The 21,269-nt window shown below is 38.9% G+C and overlaps 1 protein-coding gene across 1 annotated transcript; it reads left to right on the forward strand.

Annotated features, from left to right (window-relative positions):
• Nucleotides 1-130: 130 nt before the first annotated feature.
• txnrd2.2 (thioredoxin reductase 2, tandem duplicate 2) lies at nt 131-20,993 on the forward strand. Its single transcript, XM_077561635.1, has 17 exons — nt 131-217; nt 591-656; nt 743-799; nt 868-1,012; nt 1,778-1,852; nt 2,646-2,724; nt 2,983-3,045; nt 4,415-4,485; nt 8,745-8,764; nt 9,163-9,254; nt 9,327-9,501; nt 12,792-12,928; nt 14,832-14,927; nt 15,121-15,213; nt 17,414-17,485; nt 18,019-18,116; nt 18,200-20,993. Exons 1-17 carry the CDS (start codon nt 142-144, stop codon nt 18,321-18,323), a joined length of 1,539 nt encoding a protein of 512 aa, XP_077417761.1. The 5' UTR covers nt 131-141; the 3' UTR covers nt 18,324-20,993.
• Nucleotides 20,994-21,269: the final 276 nt, after the last annotated feature.

The raw sequence follows: 21,269 nt of genomic DNA on the forward strand, positions 1-21,269 counted from the left end.
TTTAGAGTTAAAACAGGTCAAGATAAGTGACCATGTTGGTGTTTTATTTTATTTTTTTTATATTAAAGGCTTGTGAAAATCTTTATCAGGCAAATGCTTGAACACCACAGACGAAGTCGAGGTCCTTTCATACATAACAACATGGCTGCGTTCAGCAGAGGTAGACACCGTTGGAAACGAATCAATTGGTGTCATGTTTTGACCAGAAAGTTGACAGGTAACACTATATTTCGAGACTACAGGAGTAAATATTCTATGCGTAAATATAAACAAGTTTATTTTTTATTTTTTTGCCTTCTGCGTAGTGACACGACTCGAACCACTTACTTGACCTGTCTGAGACCACATTAGAGTCGATGAGTCCGATTAAAAGCAGTCTAGCCTGGTTTCACAATTGAATTTTGTAGTGTGGTAGGGAAGCCCTTACATGTCGAAACAACCTATGTCTAGATAGGAGTTTGGCTGTGTGACGGGAACACGTGACGTTCTTGTAGTTTTATGTTATGTTTTATTCAAATAAGGTGTTAAAAAAAAGATTGCTGTCAAAGTCATGTGGTTTTGTATCCTACTATCATTTGTCCAACGTACAGGGAAGTATGACTATGATGTGGTGGTTATTGGAGGTGGTTCAGGAGGGCTTGCCTGTTCCAAGGAAGGTGAGCTCTGAATGGGCAACATGCTCCTACCTGCTTTGCACATTTCCTTCTGTCGAACTAGATATATTATGTGCTGTTTCCAACAGCTGCACAACTTGGACAGAAAGTTGCTGTTCTGGATTATGTAGAGCCCTCTTTGAAAGGTGAGTCAAAATTCTTATAATAACGATTCTAAGACATCAAATTGATTGTGTTATACTTCTCCATACAGGCACCAAGTGGGGTCTTGGTGGCACATGTGTTAATGTTGGCTGCATACCAAAGAAACTCATGCACCAGGCGGCTTTGCTTGGAACTGCAATCAAAGATGCTAAAAAGTATGGTTGGCAGCTCTCAGGGCCAATTTCCCATGATTGGTAAGGTTTGAATGCTTCATAATGGTTGATGTTTGTTAAATAAGCCATGAGTGGCTAAACAGTACCATCTAGGGGCATGTTTGTATTAATACACAAACAGAGCTTCCCAAAAGTGTGGAGAAGTGACCCCTATGGGTGTCAGCAAGCTATTGCAGGGAGGACTGAGGAAAATTAGGAAAGCTATATCATTGAATCTTCAGTAGTTATGTCAGTTAATGATAAGACAATAACAGAGTAGGATCTTCTAAGAACTATAGTTTCCAGGCACCAATTTGCCATGAATTAATTTAAGCTTGATGAGACATCAAACAAGATCATAATGACTAAACAGTACTATCTAGTGACATTATTTATTGCAGTAGTGCACACGAGTTGATTTTAGATTAATTACATTCCCCATTGCAGGACTTCCCGAAGGGTGGAAAGGCATGGGAGGGATGTAGCAAAACTGGACATACTATATCAATGATTCTTCAATTTGTCATAGCTATAACAATGACATAGAGAGTAATATATCCAAACAAGTTACTAACAAAGTCACGCCACATGAGCTCCTTAAAAATCACAAATATTTACTTTGGCCAGCTGGACAAAGTTGACATAGATGTGATTTAAACATGCATGTTATTTTGATATTAGTATTGTTTTTAGGATTACACCGCATGCGTGTGCGTTGCGTCTCCGCTCCGCTGCATCTTGACTGCATGCTCAGGACACGGTCTGCGGTCTGGACCAAAAATAATATTATTTTTTGGTGTGTTGCAGGGTCACCATGGCTGAGGCTGTTCAAAACCACGTCAGGTCTTTGAACTGGGGTCACCGGGTCCAGCTCCAAGACAAGTCAGTGGCACATAATTATCAAAAATTGTTGTTTGCGCATATGTAATCAAACACAACTTGTTTTTGATCGACAATAATTTAGCTCCTTTCACACATACCTTTTAAGTTGACTTTTTTTCTCTTCACCACTTTTACCCAACACACACTACTGTGTGAGGGTGCCGATGCATTGTTGCATTCGACCATCTGCCATCACTGAGTGGTTTGAGAATTGTTAGGCATATAAAAGCAAAAATCTATGATGCAAAATAAGAGCAGATGAAAGAATCATTGAAGTCACCTGTCGCAATCTGCTCACAGTCTCTTTTCCCTACTACCGTTTGCAGAATCAAGTCATGCTTTTCCAGATTCTGCCAGGTTTTTTGGCCTAGTATCATAAATGACTGTCACTCAACATTCAACAGTTTTATGCACTTCGGGTCAATAACTGTTGTTACTGAAGGTCACTTTACAGTTGCCACTTTGCTCCTATTAAAATTACATTTCAATTATTATATTACATTAATATCTAATTACTGCTGGATTGTTGTCTTACTGCTGCTCAGATTCTGTGCATTAAATATGTATTTCTACTGGACAGAGAACTTGTGTGAATGATGTGAATTGCCTAGACTAAAATTAACCATCATGTTGATGTGTATTGTGACTGATTGAGGATGTTAAAAATGTGTGTATTTTCAGCACGTAGCTCTTGAAACACATTTCATTTTGAAATGACAATAAAGCTCAATTCTGATATACTGTATATATCAAGGAATAAGCTCAAATGGGGTTTTATTGTTTGTTGTTGCAGGAAGGTGAAATATCTGAACATGAGAGGCAGCCTTGTGGATGAACACACAGTCAAAGCAGTAACAAAAGCAGGGAAAGAGGTGGGCTGGTAACTCCTTAGAAATACATTAATTGATCCTGTATGATCCAGTTACTAAACTGTTTTAGAACTGTTGTGTAAGACTTTTTAAATGCCGATCATATTGACACCTACTAGGAGCGATGAAGCTAACATTTTTCCTTAATAGTTTTAGTGCAAAATGCTTTAGAGACCACTTATTCTTCATTTGACATTTCCTTGTTTTTCCAAGGATATGACCAATGACTGTTCCTTCACATCCTTATCTCTTCTCGTGCAGATGACTCTGACTGCCAAGAACATTGTGATTGCTACAGGTGGCCGGCCAAAAATCCCCACAAATGTTAGTATTAATTGATTAGTTATTATACAGTAGTTTGTTAGTATCATATACATTGGTGTGAATACGTCTTTTTTATGCATTTGTCACACTTAAATGTTTCCCGTCCTCAAATTCAATGCAAGTATCCACAAAATGCACTTTTTAAATGAAGATTTTTTTTTCTTACTAAGGGAGATTTTAAAAAAAATTGCCCTGTGTGACAAAGTGATTGCCCCCTAAACCTAATAACTGGTTGGGCCACTCTCAGAAGCAGCGACTGAAATCAAGTGCTTTCTATAACTGCCAATAAGTCTTTCACATCTCTGGAGATATTTTATACCACTCTTCTTTGCAGAATTGCTTTAATTCAGAAACAAACAATGGTTTTTGAGCATGAATGAACTTTTAAAGGTTATGCTACAGCATTTCAATAAGCCATTCAAAAGTTGTCTTTCCACACTGATAGATGTCAGTTATTTAATTTCTCATCTGTTCTTGAAATTTGTTGGATCATGGCATTTTGTGGCAGCTTTTTTTTTTAGATGTTTTGACTGACTTCATTTTGTCAGACAAGTTCTAGTTAGGTGGGTTCTTGGCCAAAATGATTTGGAGAATTCATGATTTCACGCAGCTTTGATTTTTGATAGTTTTTTGATTATTTGTTTGATGATATTAAACATGAAAGTGGGGGAACTGTTCCAAAAAATACGATTTTTAGAAGGGGGCAAATACTTTTTCAAGGCAGTGTAGGTTGCATCTGATTTAAAAACAAGCCCTAAACCATTGAAATTGATTTTGGAAAATTGGCTTTTTATCATTTCTATTGTGGAGTTCCTACTCTCTGTTCAATTCCAAAAACAAGGCGTTTTGAAAAGTGAGCGAGCACAGATTTGCTTTAGTTAGCAGCATTATCAGCGTTAGTGTCTAATAGCTGGCACAATGGCACATAAATGTTCAGCAAATGTGTCAACATGGCTGGCAGAGGCTATGCACACTAATTGACTGGAGTAATTCAACAGATTGGTGTTCAAGTGATTGCTCCGTTTCATGTATATGGAGGCTCGCTTTTCTCTTCAGACTCTGACATTCCTCTCCCCCCGCTCATCATTGTAACGAACGCAGCAGTCTGTATTGGTCTTGCTGTTTGGAGGTTGGAATGAGCTGTGGCTTATTTGCATGAGACTCACTGGACCGCCTCTAAAAACCTGATCATTTCAGCGAAATTGGTCAAAAAACATGCTATAATTTTGATCCTTGGATATCTGAACGAAAGTATGCCAAACGTGGGGGGAATGCACGTTTGCTTTGAAAGGAACTAAAACATACTTTAATTGGAGCAATCCTGTTCACTTGATTGACAGCTGCTTACAGTTGTAAATCTTTATTCCAGATTCCAGGAGCAATGGAACATGGAATCACCAGTGATGACATATTCTGGCTGAAAGAGTCGCCTAGAAAAACGTGAGCATCTTCTCTGTCCAACTCAAAATACAGCCATGACATTCCACAAATTACAACGCAATCAACACAAAGTTGTGGGGTGTTAAGATTGAAAGTAATTTAGCCATAGGGACATGTTCAACGAAGGTGTGCCTTCCAATTAGAATCACAGGTGTAGTCAAACTTGTAAGCAGTACATCAGTGTCAGTGTTGTTTTGTTTTTTGTTCTTGTCCATGTTTTATACCTAAATTGTAACTTTTGAAAACAAAAACAAGCATGAAAGTGATGACTGCCTCTCAGTTGTTGATGCACTACATCCCGCTGTCACGTAATGTTGTCATGCATTAGTGAGTGACGATTATTTTCTCTCTCATTTTTCACTCTTCCTATAAGACTGTCTTCACCTTCGTAATTCAGATTAGTTGCAAGTATCCTGATTTATACCGAACAAGCCCTTTAATCCAACCATTTAGCTCCTGTCATCACTTGGTTAATTGGCCTATCTCAGACGTTTCCTCTTGGCAACGCACACAGACAGTGACTAGTGGTGATGTGATGTACCTGAGTCCTGCTGCCTGTTTACGTCATGGTGACAGATACCATCAAGTACATTTTTTTTTAGAAATATTTGGACAATGACACAGTTTTGTATATTTTTGTCTAATGGACCACCTCACTGAATGAAATACAGTATGCTAAATGAGAATTGTGGTTGAAGTGTACACTTTAAGCTTTTAGTTGTTTGACAAAAAAACAACAACGCTTTCTTCATTCAAGAAATACAGCTTTTTAATGTACATTACTCCAATTTGCAGGAAAACAAAAGTTCGTAGACAAATACCAGTAGTAAATAATGTGCCATCATTTTTACACCCTCATTTTTAGTCTTTGAGTGAGAATCTTTTGCACGCAATTAATCTTGGCCGTCATTAACATATCCATATTCAGCTTTTCTCCCTTGAGATACCTTGAAAGGACTTTGTTACTGCTGTAACCTTTAGTTCATTTGCTTTAGTTTTAGTCAAAAGCAGTTTTAAAAAATCTAGATTTAAAAGCTTATATCTTTGGGGATGACTTTATTTCTGATAGCAATTTATCTAATTTGTGTGGAGCATAAATACTGCTTCACTATGTTTGCTTTGAAACCTGGGTGGGCTCCGGTACGGGTTAATCATTTTGAATTAAAGTATATTGTGGTGTATGAAGGCAAAATAATACAACGACATTTCATATGTGGGAGTTGTGTACCAGTATATCCAAATATGTTTATCACTCAGAGGGCCATTATAATCCTATTTGGCATTTTCTACAAATCCATTAACTTAACTTTGATGTGCTTCGTAGTCATATACTGTAACTTTTTTACCATTACCTACAGTTAATTAAGTAATACTTGAATGTGTTATTGAATATGTGCACTGTTACCAGTCTTAATAAGCACTGGGCCATTTCAAGTTTCACAAACCTTCATGTATGAAACAAAATTACCCACTTAGAAATGCCACTTTGAGCTCAGGAAGTCCTTCAATGGCATGCTTGATCTCTACCACCCTTGGGTCAGAAAGTGTAAGCACAAGCTTCATTTTCTTCCACGATAGCAGCACAAACACTACCAAGAGGATGTTGTTTTGTTGCAGAGCTGTCATTTATGCAGGTAAGGTCAGACAAGCGCTTTCTGGAGGCAGAGATAGTGTGTGGGGGAGTCCAGGTGAGTGATCTGTGTCTAATGGGCCTTGGAGCACATTACACACCTGAGTGACATATCTAGCCTTGCCCTGAAGCTGGGAAGGGAGAAAACACTAAGCATGAACGGCAGTAAGATGGTTTATGTGCTGTGAAAATGTACCTGGACTCAGAGGGAGTACATTGCCTTACAAACTTTGCTTTCATTTATTGATTTGATTTTATTGATATTGATTATTCTAGACTTTATAGAAATGTCTTAAATGCCATAAATGGTAGCCAAGTACAACAAAAGAATGGGCATGGAGAAAAATAGCATAATAGCATAAAGGCATAATAATTTGCCATTCATGAGAAGGAATTGGGAATTGAATTTGAAAATGCTGTTTCGCTAAAAGATTTGGGGCACTTCCACGTTTCAAAACTATTGACTGGTAGTCTATGTTTCTTAGAAACAGGATATACCCTATCACTAGCAGTGTTATTACCTGTATGATGGTCTAATGTTTGGCTGTGCTCTTACACAGATTTACTGTACTCTGTTATTGTTTGTTCTTCACATCCAAGAATATGGAGTATGACCTTTGTTTGTGAAGGGCTCGTTAATACATTTATAGAAATGACATGAGTAATGTTGCTGTTTTTGCCAATATTGCATCATTCGATTAAAAACTGTTTCATTAGAGGTTCTTTGGTTAAGTGGTTTCTTTTGAATTGAAGTGGAGAAGTAAATTCATTTTAATTAGTATTGAGGCTTCTGAAGACTTGCCAAGGTTTTGCATGAACTGAAAGCCGGCTACTACTCAATCTCAAAACATTAATGTTGCGGATAGTAGTCCTTGGCTTCTGTGGGAGGAAATAGATTAGAGCATGGATCAAGTGGTGGCCCTATATGTGAGTAGGCCTAATAATATTTTAGGATTTGGAATGACATACCGGACAACATAGTACCTCAATAGTAATAATACAAAATTGTGAGTTGTTTTTTGTGGGGGAAGGGAAATGCACGAAATGAGTTATTGCACTTGGTGGTTTGCTCTTCAGTAGTTTTGTGCTGTTCTTGAATGGTAATTTTTATGCAAAAGAACCCCCTTTGTTGTTGAATAGTTGTACATGTGAAATTCCATACATCCATTTTCTTAATCGCTTTTCCTCACAAGGGTTGCGGGGGGCGCTGGAGCCTATCCCAGCTGGCTTGGGCAGTAGGCGGGGTACACCCTGAACTGGTTGCCAGCCAATCGCAGGGCACACAGAGACGAACAACCATCCATACTCAGAATCACACTTATGGACAACTTAGAGAGTTCAATTAACCTGACATGCATATCTTTAGAATGTGGGAGGAAACCGGAGTACCCGGAGAAAACTCACGCAAGCATGGGGAGAACATGCAAACTCCACCCAGGAAGGCCGAAGCCCGGACTCGATCTCACGTCCTTTGCACTGGGAGGCGGACATGCTAACCAGTCAGCCACCGTGCCGCTCCACATGTGAAATTTATTATGAAAATTTAAATATTAAGAGTGCGTATTTTGTGCACATGCATGTGTTTTGTCCGTTTTTTTTATTTATTTCCATCATAAGCCTACATCTGGTTAGGAGTGTGTGACCCCTCCCCAGTAGCACTGATGACAAATTGTGCCCCCCTCCATCATTTATTTCAGATTATACATAGTACAAAAAAAGAAAATAGAAAGATAATTTCACAACTAATGATTTTAAGTGTCCAATTCTGGATTAGAGGTTTTTAAGAGAGCAACACCAGGTCAGCTTGACCTATAGTGTATTTACTCACTTCTACAATGTATTTGAAACAAATGACACAAAGACACAATTAGACGAACTGACTGAAATCACTGATGAAAGTGTAGAATCAAGATAAAGCTCTTTGCCTGATCACCTTTAAGCCACTCACAATATGTGATAAGTGCACCTCAGCATTACACATACACGGTGACAAGGGGCATTGAAGCTTTTAGAGGTTAATCTTAGCATGGACAAGGACAAGATTAGCTGCAGGCACTCTGAACTGTCAACTCCATGCAGCAGTCCTGAATAAGGAAGGAGCTCTGGTATAAACACATAAGAGCAGGGCCTCCTGTTTGCAGGTGATGGACTTCAATCAGCAGACTCGTATGTGGACTTGAGCTCTGAACATGGCACTCCCTATCCACAGGGATTACTTTAAATGGTAGCAATTAGGCCTCCTAACTGCCATGGATCTTAGGGTTGGATTAGATGTGTTATTTACTTGGACCACACACATTTGCTGAAAAACATGTTTTTTTTGTGTGTGTTTTTTGCTGTGTCCAAAGCAAAACCAGTTCTGTTTTGGTGAGATCTGGTGGTGTCAACGTATTTGTACGCAAATGTATTTTTTTAATATAATATGAATGTTTAAGACAGCACTCACTATTTGATCTCATTAGATTTCACTGGTTTATTCTGTTATGTTGCCAGTGAATCTAAAAATTAAAAAACGGGCTTTGTGAGCTAAATATGTCACAGTTCACCCTACATACAACATGACAGTCATACTCACGTCAATTTAAAATGTCATATTATGCTAAATAGTCCATTTATTTGTGTTTTACAGGCTTGTGGTTGGAGCAAGCTGTATCCTTTTCTGCCAGCCAATGTTGTGTAAATAATCACTGCTAGTCAGTTAGGAAATGGTGCAGTTGTAAACTTAAATGTAAAGCTTGGCATAAAGCTGGTGTTGCATGAATAAGATGTAGTGTTTGTTTTTAACGTCAGGGTGCCATACGAGGCGGCTTTTTAGTTTTAGTTTTTACACAATGTAAAACATATGCTTCCCATATGTGAAACTATTGGACAATAAACAAAATGGCATTTTTCCAAATACAGTCGACCACTGAGTGCTATTTCGTTTGCTACTGTTTGACTGTGTTTTTCATGCTGCCATCTTAAAATGCATTGAGAGTAGACTGTATGACTTGGCCCTATCAGTTAACATGCATGAAAAACCACGATTCCCTAACCTACTACTTTAGATGTAGCTCTGGAGTGTGCAGGTTTCCTTACAGGCATCGGCTTGGACACCACGGTGATGGTTCGCAGCATCGCCCTCCGGGGTTTCGATCAGGTATTGTTCTCTGTAGAATAGACTCAAGTCATCATGATAGAAATTCATGATTTAATCTTTTTAACTTTACAGCAAATGGCAGGATTAGTGACAGACTACATGGAGTCTTATGGAACCAAATTTACTTTGAAGTGTGTCCCCAAGAGAGTGGACAAACTTGCATCAGGAGCCCTGAAAGTCACATGGAATGATGCCGTGACAGGCAACCAACACAATGACACCTACGACACTGTGTTATGGGCAGTTGGTAAGTGCATTATTGTATGCGAGTATGTGGAACAGATCATATTGTAAATGTTTTGCAGCAAGGAATTCAAGCAGCATTAAATTGTGTCAATCCCCTGATACTGATGAAATTAGGACAATTTGCACAAGCGAATACAATACAAGAGCTATATCATACAATCATTCGTCATCCTCAATAGAGTGCAGTGTCAGCAAATGACAGTGGAAATCAAAGCTGAAAACAAAGTCATAAAGTCTGAGTGATGGAATAACCAGGGGAAGCTCAATGGCTGTCTGGGTGGGGAGGCACAGACCCAGGCAGGATGCACTAAGGCACAGGGTCACCGTATTCCCCTCTTTGTTCTTCTTCTCCGGGTCATCCTGTCTGTGCCAACCCAGCGGAAACCAACCTACATATGTCTCTGCCATCCCTACATGTGGACTTATGTTACGCTCCAGTGCTACCAGCCATCTAACTCTGCTTCTATCTATTTTATATTCTACCACTTACCAGCCTAAAGATTAACAACAGATACTGATGAGATCAGGTCCACTGTCACCACTTTATTAATGTGGAAAGCCTTTAAATGTTCCAAATATCTCATGACCAGGAAAGTTCTGTCTTTGTCATGAGTATGTTTTTATGTGTGTGATGAGAGAGTGCTTTGCCCATATGCGTGTGACGGTAACAAGGATGTGCGTGACCCGGCAGCCGCAATGACGTTTGCCATTTCCTCTTGTGGCCGAATTCCCACATCATTTCAGCGTGGGGCTGTTGGTGTGAGCAATATTTGCATTGAATTCTGGAAACTGTGTTTATTGTATTGTCACATGCGTGAGATGCGGTGACCTTTTATATTTCCTCTCTGCTTTTGACTAGTTAAAATGCAGCCAAGTAGTAGGCTGCTAATGGCCCAATAAAAAAAGTCAGGTAGACAACTTACGTGTCCCTTCTAACTCCACAATTCAGTTTTTGTTTTTTCTTTCATTATTGAAGCGTACCGTTGGCGGCTAAGTTGAAAATTGCAATAACGATCATGAACCGGAACTTATTATGACGTAGGAAAGACGTGCACATGCCTTCCCAGAAGAGTAGAAGCTGTTATAACTGTAAAGGAAAAACCAACTCCTTGCGCCCATTGTATTTTCTGATATTGTAATGGCCATGTGTCCCAATACATTTGATTTAAATGAATGTTGTGAACTGGTATATCAATGCTTTTGTTCATCATTCTGATTTAGCGAGAAAATAGTGCACGGCTGCACGGCTTGGGCCCTTTGATCCCTGCATGCAGGACTTATGAGTATGAGGCCATTTCCCTTTACTGTGACCTTACACTATGGAGGCCAGGCAGGGTTCGGGCCTCTGTGGGGTTATAAAGGCCTGAGGGGTCCGAGGCACTGTATCACCACTGTCTAACATCCTTCTATCCCAGCCATGCGTCCCTCCACCTTTCCCCCATTCCTTCCTGCTTACATGGCGCTCCCTTGTCCAGGTGCAATACACCAGGAAACAGAACATTTCCACTTCCTTTGGACAGGCAGACGGTGGACGTGGCTTTTCCGCCTCAGTGCACACTATAGTTCTCCGGAATATTATTCAAAGTAAATCCCGATGTTGTACAGGACGTTTGAACAATTTATTTTATATTATAGAAATAAATACAAGAATTACGAACAATCATTAGTAGTTGAGCTTTGAAAAATGAAATGACTGTATGTCATCGGATTTGTCGTTTTAATATTTGTCTAGAGAGCTGAGGAGAACAATTTCTGTATTTCCAAAGGTGCTGTACAAATCCATTGAAATTCAAATAATGCTAAGGAAATAACATCTTATAATGTTATTGGACAACTCTGGGCACCAGAGTTGTGGCTGTGCTTGAACAAGCTTTTGTCACAAGCTAAAACTATGACAAGTAACAATAGTAGTAAAAGTAGTAATTGTTTTTGTAATTTTCACAGACAAAATATAAACATAATCAAAATAGCATGTTCATGTTGTAAGCGACAGGCAGTTAACTAACTTGCCAGTCAGTCGGGTCTTAATTGATGTGCATCTTAAAATCTTTTTTGGCCTGAACATTGAAATGTGTTTTTAGTATCCTGTTTAATTTGCTCCCCCAAGAAAAACAATGCCATACTTCCCATTTGTCTTTGTTCATCTAATTGATCAGATAAGTGTTCGTTTTATATTTTACTTCATGAAGGTTTGTTGTTGCTAATTAGCCTAGCCATCTGGAAGCTTCCTCAGAATGTCACAACAGGCATTGTTCAGCATGTGTGTGTTGGTTCTGCATGGCCATGTACTCCAACCAAATCCCTTATCAGTGTTGTGTCCTCGGCATACAATGTGGTCACTCTTAAGTGGAGCGACAGACAGGAAGGGAGGATAGATTTAGTAATTTTCAAATTTTAGTTTTCGAGAATTCGAGAATAATGGTTTTGATATTTTAGTTTAATATATATATATATATATATATATATATATATATTTATTTATTTTATTTTTTTACCAATTCTGCACAGAATTTCCACTACTGTATACTTGGAGGAGTCTAAAATTGGAAGTTACATATTTGGGGAAAAATGTCTTGTTGACTTTGCTCCTTTTTTTTCACCCTCTTCAGCCACCCATGTTGTGGAGTAGACAGGTCCCTGTTGTCCCCCGGTCTGGGGGAGAACGTTGCTCTTTGGCTCCAGCCAGGAAAAGGGTCTCGGGGGTTTGTTATTTTTTGCTTTCCGATAGCATCTACATGTGTACCTCGGGCTTGGGTGTTTATTATGCTGCCTTGACTAGTTTTGAGGAAATATGCTGAGGAGGACGAGGATTTTGTGGTCAGTTCTTCATTGCCATGGAGATTACGCGTTGACGGCATCAGTCGGCTGTCCCCTAGGAAGTGTCACACATCACATCCTTGATTTCAGGATTGAGCTCTTATTATCAGTCATTTTGTTGTCATTTATACATATGTTATGTGCGTTTTATCCATTATCTTCATTTAGTCTAAAAACAAAAAGTAAGAAGCACCATTCAGATAATCTTAAATACTTTATTATATTTTGATCTGTTTTTGTAATAACTTCTGTTTATACACTTCTAATTCGTTTTTTTCTTTTTCATGTTTGATTTTTTTTTTTGTGCAATCCATTTTGATTTGATCCATTGCAAGACATGTGAATGAGGTGACACATTTTAGTTTTTTTTTTACGCAGCACTCTTAATGATTGCTTTAAAGCACAAAATGTCAGCTGTGTCAGCTTGAGCCCTATCCAGAATTTGTAATAAAAATGTTGTCATGTTTATTGCAGGTAGAGCTCCAGAAACAAAAGCTCTGGGTCTGAACAAGCTTGGTGTACAACTCAACAAGGAGACTGGGAAAATAATTGTGAGGGCTGATGAATCTACCTCTGTGCCAAACATCTACGCTTTTGGGGACATAGGCCAGGTATGCATCACCACCAAATGTTAACACACTTGAGGGAGCTTTTTAAAATATTCTTATTAGTCCTCCTGAATCGATTTGATGAATTTTACGTCCTTTTTCCAAACATTAATTTTCTTCTGCTTAATCCGTTCAGACACATACAAATTCCATACAGAAAGGTCCTAGCTGAGATTCGAACCCAGAACCTGTCTGCCTCACACCCTCGGAGTTTCTGCAATTGTATTGTTTGGTGTTGAAATGATAATCCATATCCGCTACAGAGCAATGCATTAGTATAGAGACCATATTGAAATGTCATATAAGATTATTTGCAATCGTGGCCAAGTTTTTAACAGTGACACAAATTGTGAGTTTCTTGAAATTCACTGCTTCAATGCAGAATATTTCACATGTCCTTTAATACTGAAACATCATCAGCGTTTGCTGAATTTAAATTTTAAACATATATCAAATTTGTGCAATGAATTACAATGTTGGTCTTCTTCAAAACTCTTGTGTGTTTTGTTTTCATTAATTAGAAAGATACTAAAAAAGTATAAAATAGTCATAAACTGCTTAGTTTGTAGCAAAGTTGGTGAAATAGGTCAACTAAGGTTACCCTTGGGGGATTATAATCAGTACAATTAATTAAAGGGGATGTCAAGTCAATAGTTATTTTTACAGCAATATTTTTTATGCAACCCCACTAGTCTAAACACGACATTCCGATTAATATTGTTTGTGGAATAGGAATTAAGCAGCAAAATCCGCTAATTTTTATATCCATCTCAGAAGGCTGCCATTTTTGCCTTGTAGGGCATCACATGACCAAACTTAGAAAACACTTAGAAACTTGAGCCCTGAGCAACTGCAATGTGATTTTCAGTCGGCAGCAAGTGGCAAAAGGGCTGCCCCTCAGATGGATAAAAACAGGTTGATTTGGCTGCTTAATTCATATTCCACAAACACTATTCATCACTAGTGGTGTCACATAGAACATATTATTTTTTTACTTTAAGTCTGCCAAAACTAACCAACGATACCAGGTTGAATTATCAGTATCTATTTTTCGGCCATTAAAATGTGATCACAAGAGTATGCTAGGAGGAAACAAACAAACATTTTGAAATTATGAAATAAACAAATGTGACAAAATGAGAGATTGGCCGCTAGCTGTAAATGTTTATGTATTCTATTCAACCTACAATTTCTCAGGATGGGTCTCTTTAACAGCATTTATAGTGCTGCTGCACTGTATTCACGCTAGACCATGTAAATAGTGGTTAGTTGTAGCTGCTGTAATGTCGGTGTGGCCTCTTTTTTTCTTTCTCAACACAAACAGCTGTGTGCCTCTTTCCTGTCTCCCAGGAGTCATGATGACACGCACACACACTCATAGTCAACTTTGACTGACAGCTTGCTTTGATGAGTGCTGCTTCACGCCAATCTTTCTGTCATCTTGTCAACGCAACAGGAGGCGTGTTTTTTTTTTTTGTTTGTTTTTAGCAGAAGGTTTGATATCTATCTTGCTCAAGTTGTCCACTGCATTTCTTGTTTTCTTTCTTCTCTATGCCAAATGAAGCGCCAGGAAATGCATTAAAATGACGAAAGATATCTGGTGTGTAAACAGTTGCACATCAGACAGTGCATCACATCCACATTTGTAGAGGTGCAGAAGATGTTTATGACAACAGGATGTGTGGTGGAAATTTAACAGGTCTAAGTCATGCCTTTAAAATTGCCCCGCAGCCTTACTATTTCCTGCACTACTCATATGTGTGTCTGTATTTTTATTTGCTTTGGCTCTCATTCAGAACAATACGCCATTAACCTTGGAGAGAGAAATTTGTATGTGTCTGTTGGACAATTTACAACGGCAAGTTTACAGGTACATTGAAGTAAGTGATGCAGTCTTCTGTTTCAGGGTCGTCCCGAATTGACACCTACGGCGATTAAAGCAGGAAAACTCCTCGCCCGCAGACTTGCTGGACACAGCACAGAGCTCATGAACTATGACAATGTGAGACAAAAAACACACATCTGTCACATTTTCTCCACCTACTATTGTCGTATTTAATGATATTCAGCACAAAAGTGGTGTTAAAGTCTGCCTTGAAAAGAAAAATGCTTGTTTTTGTTTTAAATTGTGTTTTTATTTATTGTGGTTGTATTTTCCATTGTGCTACTTTTGTGTGTGTCTGTGTGTCCTTTAGGTGCCAACCACTGTGTTCACCCCACTTGAGTATGGCTGTGTGGGCCTATCTGAGGAGGAGGCTGAAATCAGGCATGGCAAAGACAACATAGAGGTAATAACATGCTGGCATAAATGGAAAATTCAAGTCCAGTGAATAACTTGAAAAGGTACCAAGTAACATAAGTGGTGACCTGCCAGAGGTATAATTACAAACAAGTACCGCTAAGGTTGAAAAAACACATTCAGTTCGGAATAAAGGCTTCATCTCCAGACTTTAATCCTATTAAACCTGTTTGGGATGAAACACGTCCTGCGATTGTCCAAAGTCAGCTGGGTGAAGCTCCAGCACACCTGTGACTCGAGTCAGGATAAGCAATACAGAGAGTGGATGGATGGGAAATAATGCCATGAGTGTGTTCAGCTGCTATATCTACAGGGGCGGTAGAGCAGGTAGTCCAGGGGCAGTTTTTGTCATGTTAAAAAGAAGTTTAAGGTGGGTTATTTCTAATCTGTATCCCCCATTACGTAATATGGCTTGACATGATGACTATGTACAGATAAAACAGTCAAAATTATTCTATCCCCTTCTCCTGACTGAAACCTTTGAACAATGAGATCCTTCTGATACTGCACAAGCTTGTCTACAAACCATGGCTTGTGCTCTTAGATGGGGCTACAAAAATGTCAGGGAAAGACCACTAGAACACCTGACCTTTATTTTGGGTTCATCAGAGGAATTTTAATAGTGGCAAGTGTGCACTAACTCTCATTAAACATGAGTCTAAATGTGATTGGTTAATTCTGTGCAAAGCCACATCACCTTGTGTCAGTTTTTTTTCTTGCTCTCTTGAAAATATTTTTTTTTCATGTTATAACAGGTTATATGCCACATTAATAATAATAAGAATGCATCAGATTTATATTTGTAGAAAACGTTTTGAAATAATTTATCTTGGTCTCTTTTTTTTCTCCACAAAAACCTGGCATTTGAAAAGGGGTGTGTAGACGTTTTATATCTGCTGGATATAAAGTCTGTAAAGATTTTACTTTGGATACAGAAGGTCAGAGTTTCAGTGTGTTTTACAAATGTGGACTGTTTATTTTATTTTTATATTTTCATAGACTGTCGAGGTAGTAGAAATTATTAGAAAATCCATGAATTAATTGTTTATGGATCGATTTGTTTATGACCTTTAATAGCAATTTCATACAGTGGGTAGGACTAAGCTTTATGCATACCAAAGATGTAGGACAGGTGCTATGCTCTTCTCATCAAATTCTGGGCTAAGGTGTGAAAAGTACTTTTTGCATTAAAGGTGTAGCAAAATGCATACATCTCACTTGATTGATCAAAATGTAAGAAAAAATAAAATGTTTGAGAAAATAAGCAAAGTAACACTTGGAAATACATAAACATGCTTTTTTTTTTTACATCTATATTTTTTGTATCATTCTGCATTTCATTTGCATTAATATTATAGGAGTCTGCAAATTGTTCCAAACTAGCCAATCCTTTTGTAATCTATTTTGTACCCCAAAAAATTAATTAGGGCTAAAGTTTGTTAGGATAGTCAGCTTCCTTCAAACAAGTTTATTCATTTATTTTAATGATAGAGTGAGAAAGTTTTCTAACCCCTAAAAACAAATACAGTCCAAAAACAAACAAGTGTGTGTATTCTGTGTTGGTGTACGTGAGCCGGTTGCCAGACGTTCGCCAACACCTGCACACCACGCGGATAAATGGTTTAGCCTGTAAGGTGGGGCTGTTGGCAATGAGTGACAGGCGAGCAGGAGGCCTGATTGAGGTGTGTGTGAGGCGATGACAGGCATGCTTAGATCTTAGGAGGAGCTGCGGCACCGGCCCCCTCTACAGCTGCACGCTCCTTCAAACTTGTGTTGGCACGCTCGCCCATTGAATTAAACGCATTAAACACACATTGTCGCTCCCCAGTTGGAAATCTGTCAGCATAAGCTGCAACCGGGATTTGTTTTCCAGTCTTGTTGTTCTCTTTTCGGTGAGCTGCAATCATAACATCTCATTGTTAAGATTAACTTGCCTTTTAATTAATAAGTATTACATTTATGTTGTTGCAATACAGTTTTGTACTTGCATTATTTACACAAGTTGTGATGTTCATTACAGGATTTTTCTCTCTCTTCGCTAGTGAAAGAGACAAAAGTGTGCATATATTAAAAAGTTGGTGATTTAGGAAAAGCCCCCTAAAAAATTCCCTTAATATGACATAATCTGCAAACACAGCATTTCAAAGATGAGACGTTTCCTGATTCAAATTGCCTTTGTGTGTCTGCAGGTTTACCATGCCTTCTACAAGCCTCTGGAATTCACTGTGGCAGAGCGTGACGCTAGCCACTGTTACTTAAAGGTAACCTTGAATTGCACAAAATGTTTTGGAAAAAAGTGATCTAAGATGACAGAATCACATCACATCCTAATGGCTTGTTAGCAAACCAACCACTAACGTGTGTCAAACTCATTTTAATTCAGAGGCCACTTTCACCTGAATTTGTTCTCAAGTTGGCCGGACCAGTTTGTCCATGGCCTATAAGCTATAAATAATGACGGGTCAAAATACTTGTTTTTTGGTGCAAATAATTACAATTACATTCTGGAAATATTCCCACTTTTTGATTACTATTTTATTGCTAATTAATCTGAAATTTATTTTCTTTAAATGTTAGCATGAAATCCTAAGTAACAGCCACATTTCAGAATTTCGTATTGGACAAAATTAGCAACAACTGTTAATTTTAGCGAAAAACTGCAGTTTGTGTTTTGTCCTCACGGGCCAGAGTGGACCCCCTGACAAGCCGTTCTGGCCCACGGGCCGTATGTTTGACACCCCTGCACTAACACATATTTAAAATTCAAATGCATTATCATTCTCTACCATCTTAGGTGATATGCAAGCGGCATGGAGACCAGGAGCTATTGGGTCTGCATTTCACTGGTCCGAATGCAGGGGAAGTCATGCAGGGTTTTGCCATGGGCCTCCAGTGAGTTACTACAAACGCTATTATTTGTACAATATGACTTCTCAGGTCAATTAAATAAGTAACGTCATCTCTATGTTTATTAGGTGTGGTGCCACGTACTCTCACCTGATGGGGACAGTTGGAATCCACCCGACCTGCGCTGAGGAGCTAACCAAAGCCAACATCACAAAACGTTCTGGATTGGATGCCACAGTCACCGGCTGCTGAGGTTAAAGCCCCGGTCTGTGAACACTGAGCACACACGGTAGAAAAGGGTTAGTTGGGTCCAAATTATCATTCTGGTTTAGCCTGCTCTTTCTTTTCCGTCACTAATTATTGGTGGGCAAGTGTCTATTACTGAGAAAAATCACCAATATTTTGAATGTTTACAAGTTGAAGCAGTATATTCTCATGGAGCAAAGTCTCTAAATCAGGTTTGTGAAAGTCTCGTCCGCAGAGAGACTTTTGAAGGAAAGGCCCATAAATCAGGATTAAAGCCCGTTCTCAGCGTGTCGTTGAAATTATGCAAGAAACACAGAGCAGGTTCAAACATTTTTCTGAAAATATTTTCTACAAATATTGTTGTTCCTGTGGCTGTACTTCCTGTCCATTAGTCTTTAAGGTGACACATACCATAACCCCCCCTCCAACTCTCCGCCCTCTATGACACTGATGGATGGCCCCTGGGCCGTCGCTGCAGCGACACCAACCTCATTTCCCATGGACAGACACAAACAGTTGGGCAGGCATCTTGGAAAGACTTGACCAGAGAGACGAGCCTCTTTGATGGTCTGGGATGGCCCAGATATACGTCTTGACCCAACATCAAACAATACCATACTGCAGGCTAAGCATACAGTATTCCATGGGCATCACTGCACTAGTTCTCTAGCTCTGCAAGAGATGTATTACTCCATGTTACCCAAAGGTGGCACTATTGCCTGCCAATTTTCATCTTGAGTGTAAAAGAGAGGATAAAGTTGTCACTAGATAAAACCTAATCTTCAATACATTTGTCTTTTAGGTTTTAATTCCCTTAATCCCCACAAGTGATATGCTTTTTGTTGAATTTGGAGAGTAGACTGGATTGATGTGTGCTCCAACTGCTAATCCTTATCTCTCGTGTATTTACATGGATGGAAGGTTAACGCTCAGTAGTCGTCACCCTTTGGAGATAAGATAAGTTGTATATATCAATAACTATCATAGCAGATAAAAGTGCTCAAATGTTTAACCTGCTGACTGAACTGGACATCCTCAACGTGGTTTATTGGGAGAAATGGGCTACACAAATTTGGGGGCCAAAATGGTGGGTGTCGTTTATTTTTAATCTGCCTGGTCTGATTAATGATTCTGATGAGGGGAGTGACAGCGAGCCCGGCGATGGAAAAAGAGAGAGCAGGCTACCAGGTTTATTTGGACCTGGCCTGGGAAGAGTACGAGCTGAGTTTCAGCTGGGTTGGGGAAGGTTTGGGGGGCGGGGTGGGGGGGATTCCTGTGTGCTGTGTTCAGGGCCGAAGTGCTGACTGAAGAACCCTGACCTCCGCTCAGCAGGAACAGCTTGACTCTATCACTCAGAGGACAGAGGGCTCACATGCTCTGGTGCCGCACGGCAGGGGCCGAGTGGGTTTTGGATGAAGGAGGTAACGGTGGCCACCGGACCCAGGAAAGCAACACGACACTCAGCCGCTAATTGATTCTGTATTGCTTTGCTTAACGAGGCACTTCGGAGACCTCAGGTTAGGACGAAGGCAATGCAAAGGAAGTCATTCACTCTGACAGTGTAACTAGAATGTCTGTTTGCTTTTTGCCATCCATTTCCCCTCAACCGTCCAAGCTCCACAGTATCCTCATAGCACAAGCACAACATGAAAATTACTTCTGTTCTATAAGTAGGGCCCGACCGATTCATCAACCGGCCGATTATGGCACTGGTCTCGTTATTTATTAGCACATACTTCTGCTATACTATAACCTTGTACGCTCTAAAAAGTGGATTGTTGAACCAATTTAAGATTACAAATGGAATTGTTAACCAAATAAAAATTTAAAAAAACGCTTCCAATTGGTAACACGATTGAATTAAATTATTCCAAAGTAAATATATTAAGTTTAATAAACTCATAAGTAATTAAACTTAATATTCAATTTGTAATCTTAAATTGTTTTAACAATTGTCTTTTTAAGAGTACAGTATCCATAAATACTGAATGAAATTTGTTGACATGCATTCAACTGTGGCACAAACACATTTGAGACTTGTTAATTAAATGCAATGCATCACACAATGCATTCAGGGAACTGAGTTTGTTTTTGTTTGTTTGTTTGTTTTTAAAGCATCTTTATGGTTGACCCCGCTATTAACAGGGAATAAGGACCATCCTATATTATTGAAAATTGCATATAATTATGCCAACTGAAATCCATTGGGGAATAATTTTATTTTTTTGCATTATATATATTTTCTATTAATTGGATGATTAATTTGTTTTTTTGTTTTTATGCCATCCAATTTTTTTTTTTTTTTTTTTTTTTTTTTGTGGCCTTAAAAAAACAAACAAATCCAAATCGGTCGGGCCCAAGTTCTAAGTCTTTAAAATCGGAGGAGTACTGAACATTGTTGATTGGGCTCTCTCATCTCAACAGATGAGTAATGAGCCTCCTCTGAGCAGCACGGGGGATCAGGGTTCAACTTTCAGGTAACCAGCTAATGATGACCTGCACTAAAACTCAAAACTGAGGAGTGCCGGGCTGATGTCTACTGGCTGCCAACTTAAACTTTCAAAGTTGTAAAAAGAGAAATCTCATTTTCCATGAAAGCTTTGTTACACATAATGTATATGTGAAGTCATAATACTGGAATGCATAGTGGCCATATTAAAGATGACATACAGTGTGCTTTTGTGTAAATTATTGTATACTGTAATTACCATATTCTGTGAATAAAGAACATATTTCAGAGCTCAATGATGACTAAAGCATATGGGAAGATAATAACCCCATATACTGTACTGTAATTTACGTCTGAGATATATTTCCCAAAAAAGGGAAAACGTATACTGTTAAGTAGACAGACTAAAAAAAGATGCTCTTTAGGCGCTGAAATCCACATATGAGCAAATGTTTTCCATTTCACAAGTTTAACAGCTGAATAACCAGTGAGGTTTTGATAAT

The sequence above is a fragment of the Vanacampus margaritifer genome, chromosome 3 (assembly GCF_051991255.1).
Source record: "Vanacampus margaritifer isolate UIUO_Vmar chromosome 3, RoL_Vmar_1.0, whole genome shotgun sequence".
Lineage (NCBI taxonomy): Eukaryota > Metazoa > Chordata > Actinopteri > Syngnathiformes > Syngnathidae > Vanacampus > Vanacampus margaritifer.